General features: G+C 39.9%; 1 protein-coding gene across 3 annotated transcripts in view; it reads right to left on the bottom strand.

Annotated features, from left to right (window-relative positions):
* Window positions 1–246: 246 nt before the first annotated feature.
* tp53bp2a (tumor protein p53 binding protein, 2a) overlaps window positions 247–27,298 on the bottom strand; it is a 66,415-nt gene continuing 39,363 nt past the window's right edge. Inside the window, exons 9-19 of one of the 3 annotated variants that reach the window (XM_042064782.1) lie at window positions 24,637–24,684; window positions 24,010–24,202; window positions 18,163–18,291; window positions 17,890–18,044; window positions 10,675–11,086; window positions 7,800–8,608; window positions 7,069–7,206; window positions 6,034–6,167; window positions 5,723–5,889; window positions 5,337–5,536; window positions 247–641 (exon numbers count right to left, since the gene is read on the bottom strand). In XM_042064782.1, coding sequence (XP_041920716.1) covers window positions 600–641; window positions 5,337–5,536; window positions 5,723–5,889; window positions 6,034–6,167; window positions 7,069–7,206; window positions 7,800–8,608; window positions 10,675–11,086; window positions 17,890–18,044; window positions 18,163–18,291; window positions 24,010–24,202; window positions 24,637–24,684 — 2,427 coding nt within the window. In that variant the 3' untranslated portion in view covers window positions 247–599. Of the gene's footprint in view, window positions 642–5,336; window positions 5,537–5,722; window positions 5,890–6,033; window positions 6,168–7,068; window positions 7,207–7,799; window positions 8,609–10,674; window positions 11,087–17,889; window positions 18,045–18,162; window positions 18,307–24,009; window positions 24,203–24,636; window positions 24,685–27,298 lie in introns of all 3 variants that reach the window. The other 2 variants (XM_042064781.1, XM_042064780.1) reach the window with 2 other exon arrangements.

Here is a 27,298-nt window from a genome sequence, read left to right on the forward strand (position 1 = left end):
GCACAACCCCTATGTGCTGTGTTGTGCACAGTTGCCGTTTATATCGCTCTAACTCAACACTGCACCAATTTTGATCATTTTTGTCCCTAGAGAAAATCTGGAACTAAAACAGGGCCCAGGTTGAAATCCCAGGTTCCCTTTTCTGCAGGTCCTTGTGTTCATGTGTCTAACATGAGTATGAAGAAAGGCCTGCCTTCTGCTCCTAAACGCAAATCTCCATTTCAGCAAACCTCCAGATAGCGGCCATTGATTCATGACATTTAATATAGGTATGGATCTCCCTCTATTAAAAGCTTAGATTAAGAAATATACATGCACAACATAAATGATACATTTCTTAAAAAATGTACACATTTGTCATCTGTAAAAATGCTTTGGATGAGCCCAAAGAGTTACTGATTATAAAATCTTGATGGATATATATATATATTTTTTTTTTTCCCTCAAAGAAATCCTTCATATATTTTGGTATCATCATATTTTGACCGAGCTGTCCTTCTGGTAAGCTGTGTCAATCCAAAAATGAGCACCCTGTGATTCTTCAGTGGTTTGATGTTCCTCAGTTTGATCTGCTCCACATTGGCCAGTATCCTCCTCTTTTATGCCAGACTTCTCTGTCGTGGCTTTATTCTGGGATATAACTGCAGAATGAAAGGTTGCAAATCGTGAGATAATGGTCTTTCTAACAAATATATCTGTGTCCTTCTCAGGGAGTTTGCTATTCTATGATTAGCACACTTGCAGGTCTGTGTTTGGGAACATGATGGTGACTATCACAAGAGTATAACATTTTTACATCTGACATGTTGTAGGTACATGGCACACTTCATATGGTCTAATAAGACAGAACTACTAACACATGATCATAACTTTCTTTGTCGCGAACCAACAGGGTCTCTAAAATTATTTTGGAAAATGAAATTCCAAAAATTGCAAAGACTTCTTAGATCTTTGAGATCTGTTGCCATGTTTAACTGAAATGACTATCGAGAGGAGACAACCCCCAGCTTTAAATCACATAACAGCACTCAAGAAGAGAAAGATTATTCATCAGCTTTTGTCAACTTGGAACCCTACCTTATGTTGTATCTGCATTATGGAGTAAAACTTGTGTCACCTTAAACCGAATTTGAATATGAATTTGAATATGAATTTGAGCAATTGTATTGGAAAAACAAATTTGAATAGTATATGTTGAAACTGAATTCATTAGATTGGAACTGAATCCAAGCCAACTTGAAATTGAATATAATATTTTGAAATTGAACTCATTTGCTCTGATACATAAATTATTCTGACCGAAAATTTCGCTCTTGGAATTTTCACATTCAGTTCTCACAATTCAGTTTCAAAACGTGAAATTCAATTTCAGTCTACCGAGACAAAAAAAGCTGGTAGCTAAGGAAGAGCAATCGAGTGCAGAGCTATTGTGATCACGTGACTAGTGCCGAGCGCGAAGCAAAGAGCATAGCACCCTCTTAGCGAGCTGTCTCCTGAACCAACCCACAGATCAGTGCCTGAACCTCACAGTGTCAGACAGAAAAAGAAGACATGGAAGCGACTGGCACATCTAAAAACCTCCAAGTAAGTTGATATCATATGGCATGTCTGTTAACGTTACTTTATATGTACGTGAATATAATGTACATTATATGCTAGCGCTGGCTGGCTAGCCAGCATAGTTTCATCGACTAGCAGCTAAGTTCAGAACCAGTTAGGCTACTATAACGTTACTCTTTAATAGAACAATATGATTGGTCATTGTCATATCATTGTGGCTTTTAGGCTTGTAAGAACACGTTACAATCTCTGGTTAAACTAACATTCATGGAGCAAAACTGGATATGTCCCCCTAGTTAAGCTTTTTTCATCGTTTTGTTGTCTGTTAGCTGATGCTACGCGGGGCCATTTTTTGTGGGCAATGCTGCCGTGCCGTGATGTTGCTAGGCAACTGGATTGCGATAACTTTGTTAGCAAATGGTAGCTAGCTTCTAATAGAACTAGTTTTAAACTGAATATGTTTTATATCGATAATATGATCAAGACTCAAGAGACCCTAGTTTAACAGTATTTCTACAGGCTGATTTATGCTTCTTCATCGACTCCATGCAGATTTTGTAAAAGTTATTGAGAAATAGACACAGTATATTACAGTAACCTAACTAGTAATACTTTAACCGTGTGTTGTCTTGATACTTCTGTTTCAGTCATTTGTGTGTAGATTGCAAATCATGTGTTGTATGACGAGAGAAATGTCCTTGGTTCTTAATTAACTCATTGTATTGACCAAGTCATGTCTGTGTGCAGAGAAGGTGTAATGATATATTATGATGTATACGATGCAAGGTATGAATGTGTGTGTGTGAGAAACAACTGATTGTCTCTTAGGTGCACAGACTTGTCTGTATCCTGATTGCCTGATGCTTATGAGACCTCTTTGCGCAGAGATGAATAAACTATTAACGAGAAAGACTCACAGTAGACCTTTAAGCTAAACACTGATTGTTTGGGTTTTATTTTCATAGGTTGACAGGCCTTAATGAACAGTGGACAGTGAGATAGACTGAGGACAATGGACCTTTGGACTGGCACCGACCAGACATGGACACCGAAACTTGATCTCTCTTAATGAATATCTTTGCTAGATGAAACACATATTGTAAAACACTTTACACACTAATAAACATGTCCACTGTTGTTTTCTCTGGAATTTATTTGTTTGCCATTGGTGGTGATGGATTTCCAAATGGATTTCCAAGTGTATGGGCAATCTAAATTTTACAGTTTATGTGTGTAATCAGCTGATATTAGATACAGTATGATGCAATTGCAAAATCATGTAGGTTTATCCTTTGCAACATAAGGAAGATCAGACCTTATCTGACACAGGATTCCACACAACTTCTTGTTCAGGCCATGGTTATCTCCAAGCTGGACTATTGTAATTTACTATTAGCTGGCTTACCTGCTTGTGTAGTAAGATTGTTACAGCTGATTCAGAATGCTGCAGCACGCCTGGTCTTTAATCAGCCAAAGAGGACATATGTAACTCCTCTCCTAGTTACTCTCCATTGGCTCCCTATAGTAGCCAGAATTAAATTTAAATCTCTCACTTTGGCCTATAGGACACTGACCGGATCTGCTCCTTGTTATTTTAATTCAATGATCAAGACATACATTCCCAATTGCCCACTGCGGCCTTCTGAAGAGCGTATGTTGTGTCGACCAGTCATAGGTCAAATTCAAGACTTTTCCTCATTGGTTCCATGTTGGTGGAATGAGTTGCTCTGTTCCTGTGATAGTTTTGGGTCTTTTAACAGGGGTCTAAAGACACATCTGTTCAACATGCACAGTTCATTAACACTTATGGTTTGCATAGTATTGTTTTATTTTCATTAGGCTGTTGATTAATTTGACATTGTTGTTTATTATTCATATTCTCCATAATGTTACCATGCTATTGTTATTTTTATTATATTATTGACTGAATGTACATTATTGATTATTGCTATTTTCGCTTTTTTCTCATTGTTTGTGTCATTAGGCTATTGATTGAATTGACATGGTTGTTTATTATTGCTATTCTCTATTATAGTCTGACCAACATCTTAATTTGTTCCCTGTTAAATTTTAAGTATTATAATATATACATATTGTTTTGTATTTGTATTATGCTTTGGACAAAAGCGTAACCATAATTGGAAGCAAATAAAGGTAGCCTACACATCATAGTATTACAAGAGTGGCTTTAAACGTAAGAAAACGGTAATGATTTGTCCTTTGTGGTCATTCAAACATGTAGATTTTTATTCCCATAATAGGTTGTTGCCTTTTCTATCCAGTAGGTGGCAGTCCAGGATAAGAAATAGAGCAGTAGTTGAGTAGGAAAAACGAAAACAAGAGTTATGCCCATGACATTTTAAAGAATGACAGGCTAGAAGTTTGCAATGTAGTAGCCTACTAGCCTGGCTAGCGCCACCACTTCTCAATGAGACGTGGTCTGGGAACCAAACGTTCATTTTCTCGTATTTGAAAAAAATGCCCAGATCCGTTTATTGGGTGCCACGGATGTCTATCAAATGCGTCTGTGCATAGCTCATCATCGTCTTGCTTTCCCCCCTGTTCTGTGATTGGTTCCCTATCTCAGGCGAAAATTTGCTCCATGGTCTCCAGGCTGCCTTAGCAGCGTGAATCAAATCGTGCGCAAGGCAGCATGGGAACACCCAGGCTAGTAGCCTACTGCAATTGGTAGACAATACATTGATGTTTGATGGCTAGCTGGGTAATTCTGTATTTCAAGGACTGACAGGCTGGAAGTTTGAAATGTAATACTGCAAAAAATGTTTTAGCCTATTTGTTTAAAATGACAAAAACGGTAGGTAAGACAGATGTTTGATTGCTAGCTGGGTAGTTCTGTATTTCAAGGATTGACAGGCTAGAAGTTTTAGATGTAATACTGCAAAACATTTCTTATTTGTTTAAAATTACAAAAACGGTAGCGCTAGGTAAGTAGGCTAGCAGCTACATCGATGTTTGATGGCTGGGTAGCCTAGGCTAGTTCTGTATTTCATGGCTTGACAAGCTAGAAGTTTAGAAGATAATACTGCAACAGATGTTTTATTTGTTTAAAATTACATAAACGGTAGGTAAGACAGTAGGCCTACAATCGGAATGTGTTTTATGAATCCTGCAGATCTAATAACCGTGCAAACCAGGTGCCCACACTATGCTCTTTGCTTCGCCAGAGCCCGTTTACTTATTAGACATTCTCTGGCTTCGCGCTCGGCACTAGTCACGTGATCACAATAGCTCTGCACTGGATTGCTCTTCCTTAGCTACCAGCTGTTTTTGTCTCGGTAGACTGAAATTGAATTTCACGTTTTGAAACTGAATTGTGAGAACTGAATGTAAAAATTCCAAGAGCGAAATTTTCAGTCAGGATAATTTATGTATCAGAGCAAATGAGTTCAATTTCAAAATATTATATTCAATTTCAAGTTGACTGAGATTCAGTTCCAATTTAATGAATTCAGTTTCAACATATAGGCCTACTATTCAAATTCGTTTTTCCTATACAATTGCTCAAATTCATATTCAAATTCGGTTTGGTGACAAGTTTTACTCCATACTGCATTCCCTTGCAATGCACATTTTGCTATTGACCTTGTCACCATGTGACTTTCACACCTCTATATTCTATCTAGTATGCATACACATTTCTCAGGTAGAAGTTTTTACTCTGCGCTTTAATCAATCATGGTCATGATATCAAAGCCTACATACAATAACTTTACTTTTTCAGTTCCAAAAGATGGCAAACATGACTTTGCACTCACCCCCAAGAGGTTGCGAGGTATGTATCCCTCCGTGTTGCCTATACGTGCCCACCACCACTCCACCTCATCCTCATCCTCACGCCGAACAATAGTCATGCAGTCACCCTCCTGGAAACAAAGCTCATCACTGCTCTCCTTTTCGTAGTCCCACAGGCCATAGACTACTCCTCTGTTCATGATACCCATCTTTTCCTGAACACCTGAGGAATTAAGATGATAATATTCCTGTATTAGGACACCAACCCAAACATCACTCACTGACATAAAAAAAACTAGGAAAAGAAAATGTTAAAAATATAGTTGTGCTGATTACCAATTACCTTTAACTAAGGATGGGAAAGCCCCAAGATAGTGCAGAGATTTCCATACTTGTCTACCTTACTCACCATAGAGAAACTGGGAGCACTGTGTATAACCATCTTCCATCTCCTCACACTTGTCTGCTGCTGTCTGCATGTCACTGTAAGTCATGGCAAATACAGCAGCCCCAGATTCCACCAAAAACTTACAAACTTGTACATTATTACAGGAGGCGGCACAATGTAGGGGCGTCCTAAAGAGAAGAAGGAATGTGATTACTTATTGTCATTCAAATCATTCTACTAGCTCACATGTTATATTTATATAGTATTCTATGCCTTGTTTAGTCTCCCTGTAAACTTTAGATTTAGTCTACGTGAAAGCATTCAAAACTCACCAGCCATCACTGTCAGCTGCATTGACATTAACACCAAACTGCACCAAGAACTTGACGATCTCAGTATGCCCAGCGCATACAGCATTATGCAGGGCCGTAATTCCTTCATCATTAGGCTGACTGGGATCCTCAACCTAATTCAAAAGAAAATGCCTTGAACAATGACAGTAATTTCATTCAATTGTGATGTGCAAATACTGTGTTGCAGCTATATTTCATGTATGACTCCATATGACCTGACCCTTTGACCTTGAATACCTAGCCGGTTCATCTGGTTTGATGAAGACCCCATTTCTGTGCCTGTGGTTCATCGACTATGTCGTTGGAATCCTTGGACCAAGTAGAGACATAAATTCCCACCATATTGGATTTCCTGCCGTACTTGATTTTATTTACACTGAAAAGTTCTCATAGGTCACATTTTTTTCACAGATGCTAATTTGCAAATTTGGCACAGCCTAAGCTTCACAAATTACTTTATGAAGCCATTTTTAAAAGTGTTCACCGGTCACAGCCAACTGAAATCTCCAGACCAAGCCTCACAAAAGCATTGAATTAGATTTGTAATATTTGAAAATGTCAAAGCAAATCTAAACCAAACAGGAAGTGACCTTACACCTCAGGTCTTTGGTTGCTTAACATGAAACTTGCTGTGAGTGCTTACAGCCATGTGTCTAATGTAACAGCATCGAGTTGCCATGGTAACTCCGGCCTGCTGGGCTGCCTGACCCCTCATTGCTGCTTGCAGCTACATTTTAAATGAGGAACAGTTGTGCTGCAGGTTGCTGCGACTGGCGTAATTGTCTGCCTAGAAAAGGCATTTTATTTTGAATGTAAACGTCAGTCTCAAATACAGTGTCAGATACACACAGATAGTGTGCCCTAAAGCAAGAGTTGCAATATTCATTCACTTGATAAAAGCATGGACATAGGCTAAAGTAAAATTATAATGCTCAACAAACAATATCCAATAAAAGGACCACCTGACAAGTAGCCAGTAGGTAATTTGAGTTTGATACTCTCAGTTACCCTCACCTCATAGATGATCCTCTGGACTAAGTCATACTCTCCTTCTAGGGAGGAATCCAGCAGAAGTGCCAGTGGGTTAAACTTAACCCTCATGTTGTGGTCGATGCGTTCTGATCCAGCTTTCCGCAAGTTTGTCCTCTTACCCTGGAAATCCATGAAGACACACACAGTTAAATTAAATCGAATGTTACCAGCTGACGATGCTTCCTAACAAAAACCAACAAAAAAATAAACAACCATTTCTTCACTGCTTCACTGAAGTTTGTACCAATCCACATTTCAAAATGAAAATCTTTAGTTATAGACAATCCATGAGATGAATTACTTTATGTGCTGCAGTGACAAATTCACCAGCCTGTGAAATTTGATCTGTTTAGTTGTACTCTGATGTTACCTAAGTATCTGTTTGCTATGAATGTAGAATGAACATGAACACTGCCCAGGTCCATAATTTTTTTTAAAAGAATTCTCACTAACAGGCTGTGTGATTACTTAATCTAAATGTATAGCAAATTAATCACAAAGCATGTCATTAATTGAAAGATTTATCTAATCACTTTGTAATACCATTTTTATTTTTTATTTCAGCAAATGAGCCTGAAGTTACTGTTGCCTTTAAAGATTTAGCAGACCAACTAGTTAAAAAACAGTATTTTGCTTTAAGAAAACGATGGTTTTCCACCACCATTTGAGGTGCATGTAGTAGTAGTAGTAGTAGGAGTAGTTGTTGTTCTTACTGGAGGCAGGGTGACCTGGCCTGTGACCTCAGGTGGCTCCATGTTGAAGGTGTCCTCCCCAAGGCTTTCCTGTTCTGGTCCTGCTCCACTACTAGGGTAGGGAGGGGGTGGGTATGGGGGAAACTCCTCCAGGAAGGTCTCAGGAGGTGGAGCGGGCAGGTTCAATGGTTGATCCTGAGCTACTTGTGTGGACAGGAGAGAATCCTCTGGACGTGGTGCAGGGTGAGGTGGTGGTGGTGGTACGAAATCATCCTCTTTAGTCTCAGAGACAGCGGAGGAAACAGTAAGTGGCTCAAGCAAGGTCTCCACAGGAGCCACATTCACAACGTCATCTAAGGGAGTGATCTCAGTCACAGTTGCTGGAAGAATGGTTGAACTTTCCTTGTCCTCTTCAACAACACTTGGTTGGTAAACTGGCTCAGAGGCAGTGGTTTCCATGGCAGCCAATGTGGTTTTCTGGTAGAGCAGTTTCTGAATGTTGGGTCCCGCAGGACCCTCAGGCTCAGTGATGGAGCTACGCTTCTTAAGGGGGCGTGGTGCATTATACAGCTTCTTGCGCAGAGCCTCCAGGTCCACATCACTTTGGTGCCGGTAGGGGTTGGAAATGAAGGGCAGTAGCTTAGTGGGGCTGAGGGGCCTTGGAATGCGCTCGGTCTCCTGGTTCTCAGGCATACCAGGACCCAAAGTGCCTTGGTCTACTTCAGAGTCTGGGGTGTTGCTGCTGCCACTAGGTCGTTCCATGTAAGGATTTTCTGGGTGCTGGTTCTGAGATACCTGGGACCCTCCAGAGATTACTGGTTTCCCATACACTACAGAAGAGTGGCAGAATTGCAGAATTGTAAATATGTAACATGTATATTATGGTGCAAAAATATCCTATCAGAAAAGACAAATGGTATTCTTTACTTTCCGTTTTATCTTGGCATCATTACAGAACACTGCCAGAGCACTGAGGGACTGCCCTTAAGTCAGGCCTTTAAAAAATATATTAGCCATTAAGTAAGGGATAATGTATTGTCCGCCGGTAACTTTTGGAAAATAAGTCCCGACAGGGCGACCCCGACGCACAGCGGACAATTCTTTATTATAAGGTTACTAGCCAAAACGAGAAAAGAAACTTAGCACAATGGGTCTTTAAAAAATATTTTGCTAAGGTTTTGTTGCTTCCACTGACAAAACAAATAGTTCACCATACAGATATAACTTGAGTTTCAGGTGTTGCATGGCAACGTCGTACTAGCTGACTTTCACTTACAATGAAACTCCAGTGTTTCCTCTATGTTGATTTTAGCATGGCGGCCCGCCACGGTAAAACTAATGCCGCCATAATATCAGAATCGGGGCAGACTCACAATGTCGCTGCGGTTGCCTTTTAAATAATCCTGCCGACGTATGTCCCCCGCTGGCTGCTGCTCACATTGCAATTTGACAATAAGTAAAACTAGTCAGAGGTTATTATGGCCCGTCCAGTTTCACTTCACATATTACAAGTATAAGTATATTAGTATTTAATTTAAATTTTAAAACATTAACTTTAAAACATTAACTTTCTTCTCAGTGTTTCCTCTTCATTTTGTAGCGGTGGCCACTGCTTCAGAATTAGGGCAGACACACATTATTTTCCAGACGCATAGTTAAATGCGGTCCGCTGGCTGCAGATAATTGCAGTTTAAAATAAACAGCAATGCTAATCTGAGGTACCTGTCTAGTTTTATTTCATAAATATATTGTTTTTATATACGTTAGTGGCATGCACCATCAAGAGCTTCCATGTGCTGTTTGTCAACATCGCAAAAACAACAATTTTGTGGAATTGTACAACACAACTTGGTGGAAAGGTGTAGCACAGGCTAAGGAAAACCCATTCATTTCTGGAGCTGATCGTATTCAAAGGATTTCCCATATCGTAGCCTATTAGCTCGCAACAGCGAAAATAAAACATGGAGAGTGGATGTCTCCCCGCGGAGACTCCGCTGTTATTAGATGCACACTCAATTGCGATTCGATGCAGGGAAAAAAACATCTTGTAGTAACGGAGGTAAGCAATTTTGCAAATGTGGGGACGGCACAAAAATTGACCATAAACATTTTGTATGCACTTGCGGTGATGGCCTAGTAATGTGAATAGCGGACTATAACCAAAGAAAGTAAAGAAACCAAATTTGATCTGCACCAAATAAAGGCTGTGTTGTGGGTTGTGTTTCTACAACATGCACAAAACGTTCAAGCAATGACATGTGGTTTAATGCATGGGTTAACGTGACATGAGTCAGACAGAAGATGGGCCTGTCTTTAGTTCCTGAATCCTGTCCCTCTCAAATCACGTTAAATGGTGTGATTAGCAACTAGAATTTAAAAAATTCCCGGGGTGACACCCCGTGTTATTATTATTATTATTATTATGCTATAGGTTCAAATTAAGCTATAGGCTATAGGTCCTATGAGTCTAAGCCATAGTAAAAAAAAGCCTACTGCTAAAACAAAAACTAGAAGAATCACTGAATTCCATTGCAATAAGCGAACGGACTTCTTGCGGAATGATATGAAAGACCTGGATCAGAGGCACAAAACCCGTTGCCATTGACAGCGGTCATTATATACTTTGCAGCGGTAATTATATTGTTTTAACAGACCTCCGAACGTTGGGAAGGCCCATTCACGTGAATGGAACTTTCTGCAGCACTCCGGAGAGCCATATAATAATCATATATACATCATGCACTATGTCATATAAGTTAACTTGATATCTAATATCTAGTTTTCCCAGCTGTGGCGTAACAGAAATGCTCAGAATATAGCAGCAGGTCCTAAGGTATATCATATGCTCCTAACAAAATAATACAGGAAAGCATAACTAAAATGAAGGCTGGCTTACCACTAACAAAATGATTACGGTTCTGGGATCTTGATAATGCTCCCTGCACACCCTGCTGGGAAACTTCACCTAAATACATCTTATAGATGTAGCTTGCAGCACCAGATTGTGGCTTTTGAAGCCCATTTGCATCTTTCGTCCCAGCGAGCTCCGGGGTGAAGGGACGAACTGTGGCCGCTGGTGGGGCTTCCTGCTTCGAGGGCAGAGGGAGAGTGTTGCTCTGACTTGAGGGGAGAGGCAAGCGACTCTGTGAGCCAGCAGTTTGTAACTGGATGGGACCTTTCACTTTGCCTGGGAAAGTACTGGTGTGAAAGGCCTGCTTGCCATATGGTATCTGAGCGCCTGGTGGAAGGTTGACCTGTCTGGGTTTGTTGGGCACTGGTGGTGGAACCTTTACGACCTTTCCAACAATCTGTAGGCACAGAAAATTTGTGGTTAGATTTAATGGCATAGAGCATGATCTCATGTCCTGTAAAGGAGCCATTAATGTCATAAGATGAACTGAAAGACTTGTTCAACAAAACACATAACATTAATTTCAAAAGCTGTAGTTTTACTAAACTATTGGTGAAAGACATAATGATTTCTCAGCAACCTCTGATATAGCTGCCCAATTAGCGTGCCCCAACCATAATTACTACTATATAGCTACTTTGATTTTCCGTTAAGATACTTTAACATACTCATTATTTTATTTAATGCAAATCAAAGTAGTTACACAACTGAAAATTATGGTCAGGGCAGGTTAATAGGGCTGCTCTAGCCGCTAAGAAAATCAAAAATGCCTGAGGCTTGATTTGAGTCCAGAGATGGACATTTCTTGTGAGATAAATTATTTTGACACTTGAGGTTACTGAATGGAGATATTCTAGCTCGAATACTGATGTTTTTTGTAATCCGTCAATATGTGTGTGACAGTAGACACGTGCAGCTCTAGACTGACATCCATCACACCAAATGCCTTCAAAGTCTGGTTTTCCTAGTAACCTGGATGGATCTTTGCTGGTATGAAATATTACTTTGTTGTGTTTAAATGACACATGAAACGCAATAAGGTAACAGATAGACAAGTGAGACGGAGAGACAAACAGATAGACAGACACGCAGACAGACAGTGGGACAGGACGATGACAGAACTGACAGGACGGGACTCAGTTCTTTGCAATTGAGTAGAAAGGTCTGAGTGGTCATGATCGGGTTATGGGAAAGGGCTTTGGTAACATGCTATGTTTGGGTGTTGCTAGTGTGTGTCTATATGTAGAGTGGTGAATGTAGGGGGGAAAGGAGGAAATAAGGTTAAATAAAATAAATAAAGTTTAATCAATTGATTAATTAATCAAACAATCAACCAATCAATCAAACAAACAAAGAAATAAAGACAGAGAGGGGGGCAAGGAAGGGGGGGGGGGGGGTGTTTGTTGAATTTAAAAATGATAGAAAAGGGGACCAGGTGTTTTCAAAGGCTGACATTTGCTTCTCTCTATGTGCATGATGTTTCTCTATTGTAATATATTCTGTGATTAAGTTTTTCCAGTGATTGATATGGCATGATTTCTTTGATTTCCAGTTTTGGAGGACTACTTTCTTAGCGACAGTTAGAGAGATGAGCAAGGGGTTTTTGAAGTGTTGCGTAATGTGAATTTCAGAAATGTCATTAAGAAGACAGAGTGTTGGAGATGATGGAATTCTGGAGTCCAGGATGGTACAGAGTGCCTCAGTGATTGTGATCCAAAAAAGTGTACTGGTTGACAGAGCCACATAGCGTGCAGATAGTCGTCTGTGCTACCTAAAGTGCATTGTGAACAAATATCTGTGTTGGTTAAGCCCATTTTAAACATTTTACTTTGAGTGATGTGAGCTCTATGAATGAATTTATACTAGTGCTGGGCGGTATGACCAAAAATGTATATCACGGTATTTATCAAAATTCTTACGGTTTCACAGTATTTGACGGTATTTTTTTTCCATGCATAATCAGATGTTCACAGCATTTTGTACAGGTTGAGAGAGGAATTGCTGCAGTACATTGACTAAGGATGGTCTATTTTACTGTCATGATGTAGATTAACTCCACACTAGTGGTAATACAGTTTTGCATGGCCCCAGAAAATTATGCTGTTTACAAAGAGCCACTCATGATTCTAATGAAGAATCTAATCAGAATGCAAAGACAATTGCAGTCAAAATACAGAATTTTTACTGTGCAAATTTCACAAACATCTTGTATAAAATCAATACAAAAAGTAGTGCAACTTGCAATAATTATACTTTACTGAAAATTATACAATTTAAAATAAAACCTCTCTGCTAATATGCTTACTCTGTCAAATAGGCCTATCAGAAATCATACCCGTCAACACTCCTGTTTTTCCCGGGTTTCTCCCGTATTTCAAGGTCATCTCCCAGCACCCTCCAGTTTTGTTATTTCTCCCAGAAAACTCCCGTAATTTGCATGGCCATCATACTTCATTTTAAAATCATTGATCCATTCAGGTTGCCAGGTTGTGTATGAAATACACCCTACACATACACGATTACTTAGTTTCAATTTCAACTGTTTTGTCATAGGCTAAACCCTGGCAACCTAAAACCCAAATAAGGAAGCGGGTGTCAACTGCTGAGTCTCGTTGTAAGCAAGCGGGCTAGTTGAATGGCCTACTCCAGAACTAGCTGTTGTGAAATTGTTGGGAATTTAATTGATTAACACATCACATAAACTGTTATTGAGTGTTGTTGATACACTGAACTTGTTCCCTCGGAACCAAATCTGACAGCAAGCAGCTTTGGAGTTTTAGAAGTAGGCTGCAGGCAGGCAGCTGGTGGATACATAACTGGCATGCGTAAGGTAGCCTAATGGTAAGGTAAAAGCAACGACCGAAATGCAGTGTTGAAACACGTGTATGAAACGTATTAAAGCAACACCAAAGAGTTTTTTCTACCTTAAAATAATGTTTCCAAAATCGTTTCAGTGGTTCATCAACTCGTAACAGGGTGAACGGCACTTCTGCATTCGCTTCGCGGCCCTCTATCGGCTATAACCGCACTATGTAAGTTTGCCAGATCGGGTAGCGCAGGGGTCCCCAACCCTTTATGGGGTTCCATGTTCCATATGTGTTGTGCATGCATTACTTGAAAAAAACTAGCTCCAGTTATGTATGAACAGTGAAGGTAACGATCTCTTGTGAAAAACGTGAACTTGAAGAAGTGAAAATTGAACAATATGAACTATGAATATTGAACAACTTGAAGCTAAAGTGTGAACATGCTTAACAAAATATGGGAACAAAACATGGGAACTAAACGTGCATTACGAATATAATCAGTGTGAGCCCTGCTTGTTTCCCTGCAACACGAAGCTTCCATCTGGGGGTGATGGAAGACAGTGACACCCTCAGTGTGTTTGAAATGTCCAGTCGATTGCGCAATTTGGTCTTAGTTGCAGTCATTGCCGAAAACTCGGCCTCGCATAGATACGTGGTGGGAAACGTTTTCAGCGCTTTTACGGCTATCTCGGGATATTCTGCTTTGGTTTTGATCCAAAAACCCGCCAGAGAGGTTTCCTTATACACACTCTTAAGACCACCGTCATTTGCAATTTCGATCAACTGCTCTTCCTCTTGCGCTGACAAGTTAGGACTATTCGGGATATTGACAAATGGGTTGCGGACCCACTCATTGGTTTGCCGTGGATCTTTGGAGGATGGGAAGTAACGCTCAAACTCATTTGAAAGCGCAACAAGGTGATCGCGCACCAGCTGCGAGAGAAAGGGCCCTGCCTCAGTCTCTCCCAAAATCCCCACTACTGTTTGGAACATATCAAATACACCCCGGTCCACTCGTCGTCCCCACAAATCAAGCTTGCTTTAAATGCAGCGACTTTATCTGCCAGTTTAAAGACAGTCGTCATTCTCCCCTGGAGTGACAGGTTGAGGTCATTAAGCAACCCGAATATGTCACACAGGTAAGCGAGTTTTGACACCCAGTCCTCATCACTAAAATGTGCAGCTAACGGTGACTTTTTTTCTGTAAGAAATCTCTGCAGTGGCTCTCGCAACTCAAACACTCTGGCCAGTGACCTGCTAAAGATGCTTGTTTTTTGTTGCTCATTCTAGCAGTTTAGCTAACTTCGTGTGACACTACCGTTCGCCAAGAACTGATCAAGTGAAGTGAGCTGACCTGAGGCTGCGCAGCGCTGAAGGCAATATGTAAAAGTGTTGAAGGCGGGACAGACAGACGTAAGAAAATAGACCTTGCAAAATGCAAACATGCGTGCAATCAAACAACTGCATATAGACCTATGTCGTAGGCTACGGCCCGGTTAGGAATGTCCTGCGGCCCGGTACCGGGCCGTGGCCCGGTGGTTGGGGACTGCTGGGGTAGCGGATCTGTAGTTCGATGGAATGACACATAAGAAACTACAAATGTGACTTGCATCTGATGTCGCAATACATCGTACTTTCATAAAATCATGCAACATATTCTACCTTGTCTGTGGACATTGTTATTTCCAAAGCCAGTGCTGGATAAACAAATAGTGCGTGCGACAGAGGAAGAGTTCTTTGGTGTTGCTTTAAATATGCAAACACAAATCCGGTATAAACACTGACCCCCCCCCCCAAAAAAAATCTCCCGTTTTTGGAAGGCTAAATGTTGACTGATCAGAAACACGCCTTATTGTTATTGTGTGGTTTACAGTGGTCGGCTAACGTTAACTTGATGTGGATGTCTTGTTAGCCTGCCATGAGCTTCGGTTCGGTTCGCTAGGCAAAACATTAACAAAAAAGTTCGTTTTGGTCCACTGATGACAGTCAGGATCTTTTCTAACTAGCCAGCTAGTATTGCTCAGTGCATGTCTACAACACATGCTTTACTTGCTACCTGGATAATTTCAGCGAATATTCTTAAGGTGAGATGAATGATAAGAACATTAAACTTCACTGTGTTCGGTGGGTTGCTAACTAACATCACCTACTAGCCAGCTAGTTACAGCTGTTGAACCTTTCAATGCAGTATCCCTTAACGTTTTTCCTTAACTAAAGAAAGAATTTAAGGTATTCTGTGCAACACCCTTAAATAAACCCCTTACCTAAGGAGAAATTAAGCCTTAAGGGTCATACTTCAGGGGAAAAACGTATGGTGTTTTGTGTTTACCCTCACTATGCCTCGCAGTGGCACCATGCGTGAGTGTGAAAAAAGTCCCATCTGAAACACTGTCGCGCAGCACAGCGTTCCAAACGTTGTGTAATCAAATACACCGGTATGGCGGTATATTAAAAATTCCTATCATAACGAAAATATACACCGGTATACGGTGTGAACCGGTATACCGTCCAGCACTACTTTATACTGTATAAATTGTAGGTTTGTGTTAGTGGTCATGGAAAATGTGTTTTTGCAGATTTGTTCCCAATAATCAGGGTTGGGAGAGAACGCCAAGTCATTTTCCCACTTGTTTATTGGGAGTGTTATTGTTGTTTTTAGGTTTGTGATCAGTGTATATAGCTGGGAGGTTAATTTTTTGAAGTTATTAATTTTCATAAGTTTTTTTACAAGTTTAGATGGTTGTAATGTGTTGTTGGTGAGGCTTGTTTTATCTTTAATTTTAAGTTTAAGCTGTTGATATTGAAGGAAATGTTCTCTCCCAACCTCATATTTCTGTGTCAGTGTATTGAATGACATGAATTGGTGGTTGTCAAACATGTGGTGAAGATGTGAGATTCCTTTTTGTGCCCATGTGGAGAAGTGAAAAGGTTTATTCTGTAATATGAACACTGGATTGTGCCAGAGTGGGGTGTACCTGTTTAGTGCTAGTGATGATTTTGTGATTTGGTTTGTTTTCCACCAGGCTGTCAGAATTGAATTGATGGTAATGCGTTGGCAGAAGTTGAATTTTTCTATTGATTCTGAGTGGAAGGGGAGGTCTGCTATTGTGATATCTGTACATTGGTTTTGTTCTAGTTCCAGCCATGGGTAATTGTGATTTTGTATGTTGATCCATTTAACTAGGTATTGTAAATGATTTGCCAGGAAGTAGTGATGGAAGTTTGGTGCCTCAAGCCCGCCATGTGATTTTTTTATTTTGCAGTGTTGAGAGTGATATTCTGGGTTTTTTACTTTTCCAATAGAATTGTGTTGTTAATGAATTGAGAGTTTTGAACCAATTGTCTGTGGGAGTAGTGGGGATCATAGAGAAGAGGTAGTTAATCTGAGGGAGAGTTTTCATTTTGACAGCGGCTATTCTTCCGATGAGTGTGAGTGGGTGTTTTGACCAGCGTTTGAAATAGTCTTCAATTTTCCTGAGAGGAGTATAGTTGAGGCTAAAAATCCTGGAGGAAATATGAATCCCTAGGTATTTGATGTTGCCAGTTTGAAAGTGGGGGGAAATATCCTGAGCTCCAGAATCCCATGCATTATCGAAGAGGGGCAGTACAATTGATTTGTTCCAGTTGATAGTGTAATGTGAAACACGAGAAAATCTATTGATGATATTGAAAGTTTCTTTAACACCTGTGGGTTTTGTATGTAAAGTAAGAGGTCATCTGCATATAAACTGATTTTGTGTTGTACGTTTGCTGAAGTGATTCCGTTAATTGTGGCCCTTGGTGATGTGTATAATGTTTTAATCCAGTGGATGAACGACTCTCCGAAGCCAAACCTGTGGAGAGCGTTGAATAAAAATGACCAGTTTACCTTATCAAAAGCTTTTTCTGCATCAAGTGAAATGATAATGGTTTTCTGTTGTGTTTCTTGTGAAATATTGATTAGGTTGAACAGTCTGCGGACAGTATCTGTGGCGTGTCTATTTTTCATGAAGCCTGTCTGATCTGTCTGAATGAGTATGGGAGTGACTGTTTCTATTCTGGTGGCTAGTGCTTTGGTGATAATTTTCAAGTCAGTGTTCAATAGTGAGAGAGGGTGGTAGCTAGAGGGATGAGGGTTTTAGTTGGACCCTTCAAACTGGGCAAAATTTATTTAAATCGGTAAAATGACCCCCCGCATCACCCTCTGCCGGGTTCTCTCGTGGACACACTCTCAATTAGTTAGCTTGCTAGGTTTAGTCCAGAGATTCCTTCTGTTGCTTTAAATACAATGAATTGATTTGATCTTAATTAAAATCTATTTTGTGTAGACCTAAGAGAAATAGGAACATCAATGAAAATAATCAAAAGTTAAAGTTGGTTGTAAAAAGTGGGCAACACTTGAAGATGGGTATACCTGGGCATCCCTGACCAGATCCTCACTGCTTTGGTTCTTTCGGAGGGCGGTAGGAGGCAACTCTGTGGCAGGCAGCTCACTGGATTCAAACATTGAGAAAGGGCGCACTTTCCTGTCCTGTCCTCCTCGCTTTAGTACCTCAGTGTCAACCTCTGCTACATCGGCAAAGAACATATTAGCAGTTTAGACACACTTTCTGCAGACATTGGCGGAAATTCATGATAGAGCTAGTGTAGGGTAGTGCCGGGGTGGGGTGCAGGGACTGAGTATTACCTTGTTCTTCTGGGGTGTGGGTATTTGTCCTGGGGAGGGTGGAAGACAAGCCATGGCTCACAGTAGAATCTGTGCTTGTAGTAGAAATGCTCTGGTCAGACAGACCGGCCACCTTTGGTGAATGGACACCTGTGAACATTGAGCCTTTTGAAAATGAGTGACGTCAGTATCCACTCAAAGACTTACACCCACAGTGCAAAAGGTAGAGCTTTAGGCAGAATAGAGAAAACACAACAGAGCAGGCATCACACATATCACACTTGTACCTTTTCATTTTACAGCACACAGTAGAGAATACAATATGCAATCATGACAGTGACTGAGTTCATAATATCTTGATATGATACCACTTTTTCATGCCCTATGCAGATGCCAATGCAACAACCTTGAGTATCTGATACCCATACAAATCCAATAATGTGTTTTCCCCTATTAAAGCAACTAAGCTGTTAATCATACATGTGTCTGGATGCCTGAAATGCAACAATGGATTCAGTCCACCATTCATAACAAATTATGGGTCAGTCTATTCGGTATGACTATTCGGTCATATTTCGGTCACATTTTAATAAGAGCTAACAAATATGTTCCTATTTTTTAATCATCCGAAATTAAAAATGTGATATGTGACGATATGTTTATGCTTGCGCAACTCAAATCTACGGACTCACATTTGGCAATGAGCAAAAGCAACTATGCTTTTGGGAAACGCACCCCGGCTTAGTATCAAATAAGGCAAAATGTTGATGCTTAATACTAATAAGATCATTGAGATAAGGAAAGTTTGTAGTGTTGCCATTGTCAGTGATAGAGCCCTCACTATGCACTCTGCACACGTGTTGCCATCTGATGTGCAAACATTATCGGTCCGTGTAACGCTTTGCAGTGCTGTGTTCTATTTGCAGAATTCACATGAAAAAAATATAAAAATGGGCTTAAAAATCCGTTATCCATTCTTTAGGACGGCACAGTAAATGGGTTATTGATGCTTATTTTGATTTTCAATTGAGCACAGTTACGGTTTTCTTTTTTTTTGCTCAATGTGAGCGCATGAAAATACATTTTGGGTGGAAATCCCAACTACATGAAACTTAATAGTGAACCATCAAATACCCCCCAGATTTCAGTGCCCATCAGTCCCAACATTTAGCAATATAATCAAACAGTCCAAAAGTAAATTAAATCCCAAATCAAACCGAACATCATCTGCTTTTGATAGCCTAATAGTTTGTCCTTAACTTTTTTTAATTGTAATGGAGCAATGTCATACATAATGTTTGCCTTTTTTTAATTAAAGTGATCCAATCAGTCTTCTACTGCAGTGTTTCCCAAACTTTTTTTCTGGGGACCCACTTTTTAAAAATAACAGACCATCGCGACCAATTTCACTTCAAATCTACCCTGCAACCACCAATATTGTTTTAGGCCACAGGTTCTCCAACTTTTCTATGCCTTCCCCAACCATACATTGCTATCTAGATAGATCCTGCTTTGAACACTGTTGTGTTGCATTTTGAGCACCATCAGCGTGAAAAGTTGGAAATGACTACTGAAAAGATTGGGGAAATTCTCGGATGTTGCGCAGTAGTCATTCGTCAGCATAGTGAGCTGTTCCTGTAATTCTAAAAAAAAATGTTGTACGTTGCGTTGCAGACAAATGGGTCCATAACACTGTGGACGTCAATTCCGATGTAAACAGCAAATAACTCAAGTCGTTATATTGTATTGTTGTATTATATTACATTGTATAGTCGTTATATCAGAACAAGAGGCTTTTGCGCAATAGCCGGAAGAATGCGCCTTTACTTTGGAGTTAGCGAGGTAGAAAACGAGAGGAATAGTGTTTAAAATGTCCATTTAAATTGTAGCCTAATATAATGCACTGTTGTGCATTTTAAATCAGAAATAAGAATGTGAGGAGGTTGCTAACTTTAAAGATTGCATCTATAATCGAAACTATCTACATGCAAATTGAATGGCCTTATGTCCGGTCTATGGTTGTCTGCTTTAGTTGACAGCATGGTCACTAGATTTTAATCGGTAAAGTTGAGGAGCTGGTATCTGTTAATGTTCGTGCAAATAGGCGGATTCATGTCCCTTGTAGTTTGCAACTGCGAGGTACATGGCAGGCGCCCCACAGAACGGTTTTATTTTCGAGAGGTAGATCCATGCTCTGGCACCCCCTCTGCGATGCGTTCATCCCCCAGTTTCATGCGCCAGTTTCATGAGCTTTTATGACAAAAACGTGACTGTGGTATAGTGTTAATTTCGTCAGACGAGACGAGAGGAAATATGTTCGTCAACAACCTTTTTTTTCATGACTAAGACGAGACGATGACGAGACGGCAGTATTGTCCTGAAACACTGACTAAGACTATCTTAAGATGCATTATTGTTGACGAAAAAAGACGAGACTAAAATGTTTTGCATGAAATAAGAACCAAGATAAAATCTCTCTTAATTTTCGTCTACAAAATGAGAAGACAGAATATCTAGCCGTTACGTTTTCAAAATATTCCGAATGAGTTCATACGCAACAGCTTTCCTGTAGGCTAGTCTACGTGCTGTTGCTGCAACCCTGTGGCTGCAACACGAAACTACATAGAACAAGAACACTGGAGATTTCTGCCAGAGTTAGCAAGCTAACTACCTACGCTTTAAGTTGAAGCTTCTCTCATACAAATTAACATCCCCCAGAATGTCCATACGAAAATGTTCATCATGTAATGTCAACTATTTAACTAGTTAGACTGATGATGCAAAGTTTGCTAGCAAGTAAGCTAATATGGAAAGTTCTCTAGCAAGTAAGCTATGGCTAAGATGGAGAGTCTGTTTGGGGAATGTGTTGTGTTTGGGCGCATATCGCCATCTAGCGAGGCGGAGTAAAACATTAATACTTTGGCCTACGATAGTGTTTCTCAAACTTTTTCAGTTTCAGGACCACTTAACTAACCCTAGCTAAAAAAAAAGAGATTAGACCTACTTCAACAGTAGCCTATAATTAGTCTACACCAGGGATGTCAAAGTCAAATACATTAGAGGGCCAAAAAAAAAAATTGCTACAAGCCGAGGGCCGGACTGGTTCAATGTTTATTAAAACATATTAAAATGACTGCACGTAACCTATTGAACCAAGACGTGTACTGTATTTTATTTAATGATTAAATGAATAATGACTGTGACTGAAGTGCGGGCAAAGTTTGCACAGAAATGTACGATTTTTCCCATCCTCACCGAACTTCATAAAACTTAAATGATCATACGATGCCTCCTTGCTGCTTTGTCGTCTACATTAGCCTCTCTCAAACTTCTTTGACCTGAGGCCCAGTCAAGGCATACTTTGAGGTCATAGGGCCCACCTACACGAACCCACCCCCTCCTCCCACCCCCCATCAAATTATCATAATGATATCACAATTATTATTATTTTTATACTATATTGCTATACATGCACTTCAAAACAGTCAATGTTTAAAGTGCTAAGATTGTTCACAAAAGTTTGTGAAAACATGCACATCAGAGTACTGTTTTACTAATGTAAAATATAATTAGGCCTACAATAGTTTCATTGTTTTTGCATTGTTGCATGATGCTTGCATGAGAAATACTTCTCAAAACAACAGCAGTTATATGGGTGCCGTTGTTTTGGGATGTTTCCCTCATGCAAGCATCATACACTGATAGAATATTCATATGCTATTTAATTACATTTAATTTGAATGCCTGAATGTAAGGATTCAGGAAACGCAATACCAGCTTTTGTGAATGGTAAATGGCAGATCAGATCATGCGTAAATCACTGATCTGGAGATCTTTAACTATCTTTAACTAAGACTAATTAATAGCTTTTGGCTGACTTTAATACTTAATGCCAACAGTGTTTTATATAGTCTGTGCTCTGTTTTTTTTATGGAAGTTGCATAAATCCACGTCGTTCTATTAAATGTCGTTTCATAATTAAATAGCTTTGCTACCAACGTGCACACGCATCCATTTAATAAACGCTCATACCACGACTTAATTCTATGCCTCTATGTTTGATGACACCAAACAAGTATTTCCTACTATTTGCAGAAATGTTTGTTTTCTTTTTCTGTCCGCGGCTCCTTGATCAATTGCGCAGCAAATTATCAGACGATGACCGGGAATAATTTCACTCTGCAGACCACTGTCCACATTGCGGACCGCGGCCCATAGTTTGACAAATGGTGACCTGCATGCTGCCATATTAGGGCCTTTTACGGTGTTTTTTAGCCGGGTTTTCGTGTGAAAGGCTCTGTAGAAATCTGACACCCTATTCAACGAAATTAAACTGAAAGAGCTTGCCGTCACAGAGACCAGAATGAACGAGTTCTCAGTAACAGTCATCAGGCAGTAGTAATACAGTATGTTCAGTTCACGTTCAAAATATGAACGAGTTCATGAACTTTAGTGCGCCGCAGTGAGTTTGTGGGCTACCGTTGCATTGTGGGAAAAGGAGAATTGTTGCGTGCAAAACAGCAGCCGGTGGCTGTGGCCTGCGGGCCGGTTCTAATACTAATCAAATTATTAAATTATTAATTCGGGCCTTGACTTTGACATGTCTGGTCTACACAATAGGCCTACTCACTGAACCACCTTGCTTATTGTGTTTGCACTTTGCTTATTGTGTCAGAGGATTCATACTGTATGATTTAAACTGGCATATCTTACATAGACAGTGTTGCAGAACTGTTTGGATTTACATACAAGTTGGTTCAATATTGCAAACAACTCATCTATATTATATTTCACCACTCTGCTCGCGGACCACTTGGGATAGCTTGCGGACCACCAGTGATCCCCGGACCACACTTTGAGAAACACTGGTCTACGAATATGACAGTGGTCCAGTCAAATCTTTTACTGTCTATGGTCAATGGGGACATAGACACAGCAAAGAACACACAGAAATGATAACACCAGGTCTACAACAACTGTAGAGACATTAAGACCCTTTGTGATAACAAGGTCAAGAGTATGGCTGAGAAAGTGTGTTGGCCCCTGTACATGCTGTGTTAGGGATTAATCAATTAGTGCAATTAATTCCTTGGCATAATTGTTTTCAGGATTATCCACATGCAAGTTTAGATCACCTGATATAATAAGACAGTCAAACTCTATGCAAATGACTGACAGCAGTTCACCTAGCTTTAGACAGAAAGGCTTTAGCTGAATGATTTGGAGGCCTGTAAATAGTCAGTAATAAAATCTGAGAAGACTTAATATGTGCACACAGATATTCAAATGATGCATCACCGAATGATGCCTGATTGCAGGTCACTTGTCATTTCATGTTAAAGGCAAAAATGCTTCATCCTTGCAAATGGACTATGTGATTAACTGGCAGAATGCTGCAGATTGTGCCGAGCGTTTAATCATCTGTGCGCATGTACATAGCTGACAAAAGTGCATGTATGGGGATGACCGAGTGGGCCAGTAAAGAAAGGTATAATTGCAATCATAATGGCTAAGGCAGAGCCATATTAGAAATGCACCAAATCTACTGAGCCTCATGTGCTTGCTCCTAAATTGAGACACTGATGATGGGCTAGGCCCGAAACGTTTGTCTATTTCTGTTTTTCATGGCGTGTAAGGCCCAGTCGGCACTTTGAGTGCGGTCTCTACTTTTCTACTACCTGACTGAACTTTATCTTGGAGTTACACACCGGGCATAACGAAACGTTTACGTAGACGAAAGGCGCAGACCTACTTGCATGAATGCAACCATGTGAAAGTTTTGACCACCACGATTAAATGTGTATTAGAAACCTATTTTTCCATTAAACACCTTTAAAATATGCGTGTAAAATATAAGTGTTTCTCTACCTGTGCTAGACTTAAGCTCTGGAGTGGTTCTCTCTTGTGCTGGCAAGGTTGAAGTGCCATCTGGAAAAGGAGGCTTCACTAGCTGCTCATGCCTCAGTTGTCCACGGGGCATAGTGGAGGACTGGATGTAGGGTCCCACTGCTGCCACACGGGACCCACCTGTCTGCTGTTGGATATGGATGTCAGATGACACCTGCACAGTGCACACAAACAATATATATATGTAGCAATACACACTGGAAAAAAAACGTTAAAATAGAAACGCCTTATCACTTACTGTTTTGATTACTTTATTGATTAATGACAATATTTTATTTAATAGACACACATTTATAGATACGCATTGCAAAGATGGTCCAAGATTCATCATGCATTCAATCACATGTACAGTTTAAATCTAACCTAATTCCACACAAGGCTATGTTCCTACTATATGGAATAAAATATGAGCTCTCAAAGCCCGTTCATACAAAAGTTACATTATTTCCTCCAGCAAACATTATTTCCTCCAGCCATATACTATTGTGAATAGGATACTGACATTAGACAATGACCAGATGGAGGGGAAAGAAAAACATTGAAACATCTGTACACACATAGACAGCATCATTCAGTTAAGGATTTTACCTTAGGATGAGAGTCTTTAGAAGCCTTCTCTTTAACAGGAAAGCCATTCTTGAGAAAACAAAAAATACAAACTTGAAATAAACCAAGCCCTGTTAAAACCAGGTAGTTATTTTTACCTAACACTGTAATGCATGAGGAGACATGAAGTTTTAGTCTGCCCTTAGTCTGGGAAGCTACATCAACTTGTAAACAGCTACCAGTGTTTCAGGGAGGCTACAATACAGACCTAATCCCTTTGTGTCCATCTGAAAAAGGCCTTTTGATTTAAAAATCTCCTCGTAGCTGCCCATGGACACAGGGACCTTTCTCTCATCTACGAAGCCACTCTACTCTTTGCTCTCCATGTTTTTTTTTCCATGACAGATCAAATAGGGCAAGTACCAGAATTAAATCAATAACTTTCAAAAAGGCAATATACATATACAATATACATATATATTTTCAACTGATAATCAATTAATTAATATGAATCAAATTCAAAGCTTCAAAGTATTGGCTGCAAACATTTTTAGATATAGGAAATTCTTTGTGCTATTGGTTGGTAATACATAGTGGTCAAACCTCTCACTGTAACACAGTGGCGGCCGGTGGTTATAAAAATAATGGAGGAAGGAAGGTGCGCTTGATTGGTGTTGGTGGCAAATGTGAGGTTGTGATGTTGTTGGTGGCATATGTGAACAATAGAGTAGGTAGGCTGGGAAGTCAGGAAAGATATGTAGGTCTAATTATGAAATACTGTTTTCCAGATGTGCAAAATTATGGAAAGTCTGGAGGTTTTGCTCAATGTAATACATTTGCAGAAAAATGTATTATACTAAAAATAGACACTTGTTTCATAAATCAAGACACTTGTTTCACCATGTAACTATTTACCATTTAGAAAATAGACCTTAAATTTCGTTATTTGTAACATGCTATTGTTTTAAAGCCAAATCGCTATAATTTAATGACAGGTTGTAGGCCTAATAGCCAAGTGGGAATTTATACTCGAAAGGCTAATGTCATTGAAGACGTCATTAAAGGAATGCATCATGGTCTGAAACATTCATTAACAATGTTACCATACAAACATAGAGTTAGAAAGGTGAAAACGAGAACATATTAACAACAAGAACATTATTTAACAATTGTTTAGTTAAGGAATAACTTGGATGATAACAACGCATAAATATCCAATTTTTTTGTATCAGCAAATCTCTGAACTGTCCACGTTTGTGACAGGCCAGCAGGCCGATTGTTTTCTGTGCTACCAGTTAGCCATTAATATTTGTCATACTATGTAGAATTCAGTAGCCTACACTAGCCTTACCATCTTTTTTGGAATATGAATTTTTGGAACTGGTCTTCCTGCTGCTTTGATCCCAACCTTCGCATTGTAGTTGAATGTATAAAAGATGGACAATGTCCTCTGATTCCATTGTACTCTTTATTTACGAACAAGCTTTCTGTTCAACACAAGATTATTCGCTGTATGACTGCAGATAATGTTCTTGCAGAGCAGCTAGCTGCTCATTGGTTAACCGCTGGCGCTAAATTCCAGAGCCTCTAGCTAGACCCGTCCACTCTAATGGATGAGCTTCCTCCCTTGTCCATTGAAAACGACGGGATTCACGAGCTGAGGCGTTTATAATGGACTTCAATGAGGAGCTTGAGGGGGAAGCTCCTCCATACAGTAATTTTCAATTGCGATAGGGGGTGCTGTTGTCATTTTGACCTAGGGGAACGATTTTTGTTCATTCAAAGTGTTCAAATAGTAATATTAACAGTAATTTATCAGATTAGTAATTCACTTTATATTTTTTTTTCTTTAAAATTTTAGGGAGGATGTTCCTCCCTTTCCTCAATGAAGGAGCCTCCTCTGCTGTAACATGCAAGTACTCATACCCAACTATTAGTATCAGAGTGCATGATTGCTTTATTTTTAAAGCTATTTTGAGTGAACGCCCAAAGTAAAGGTGACAGATATTTGGACTTTGCAAAGTTGCCCAAATGGAGATTTTGCCAGACGAAAATTGTGAATATCAATCAATTCAATTGATTGTTATCAGTCTTCAAGCGGAGCAATCCTAATAATTTAATAATAATTTCTTAAACACTAAAATGAATGCAATTGATTACTCAGGGCTGCATAGTACAACACACACACACACACACACACATACATACATACATACATCCATCACATGTACCCCCCCCCCCCCCCCAAAACACATTGTCATCTGAGTGCTTCCTTCCTGGGATTAAAATTAGGTTGTTTTGTTTATGTTGTTTTGTCCATCTGGTATAAGGTACAAGAGTATGCAGACCTGTACCAGCAGATAGAGACAGTTTCTATCCACAAGCCACCAGGATGCTGAACTGTCATTCCACTAGCTAACTAGCTCGGTTAACAGGCAAAATAAATGATTTATTCCATGTCCGAAAGTGTGTTACATTGGCATCGCACATAAGCAATGATAAAAGAGAAGTTTAGGCTATTTAGGAGTCCGGAAGTAGGGCCATCATCTAGGTAGATTCGCAACGAGATGAGCTGTGACTAGATATGGTAACGTTAAATGCTTTGTGATGGCTTGCAACAGCTGGCAACAATGTGCACCATTTAATTCACACCGCTGCAACTCCTTCTGCAACGGTTTCGTCTCGACGTGGATCTTTGGTGTGA

Source organism: Alosa sapidissima, chromosome 16 (genome assembly GCF_018492685.1).
Source record: "Alosa sapidissima isolate fAloSap1 chromosome 16, fAloSap1.pri, whole genome shotgun sequence".
NCBI lineage: Eukaryota > Metazoa > Chordata > Actinopteri > Clupeiformes > Clupeidae > Alosa > Alosa sapidissima.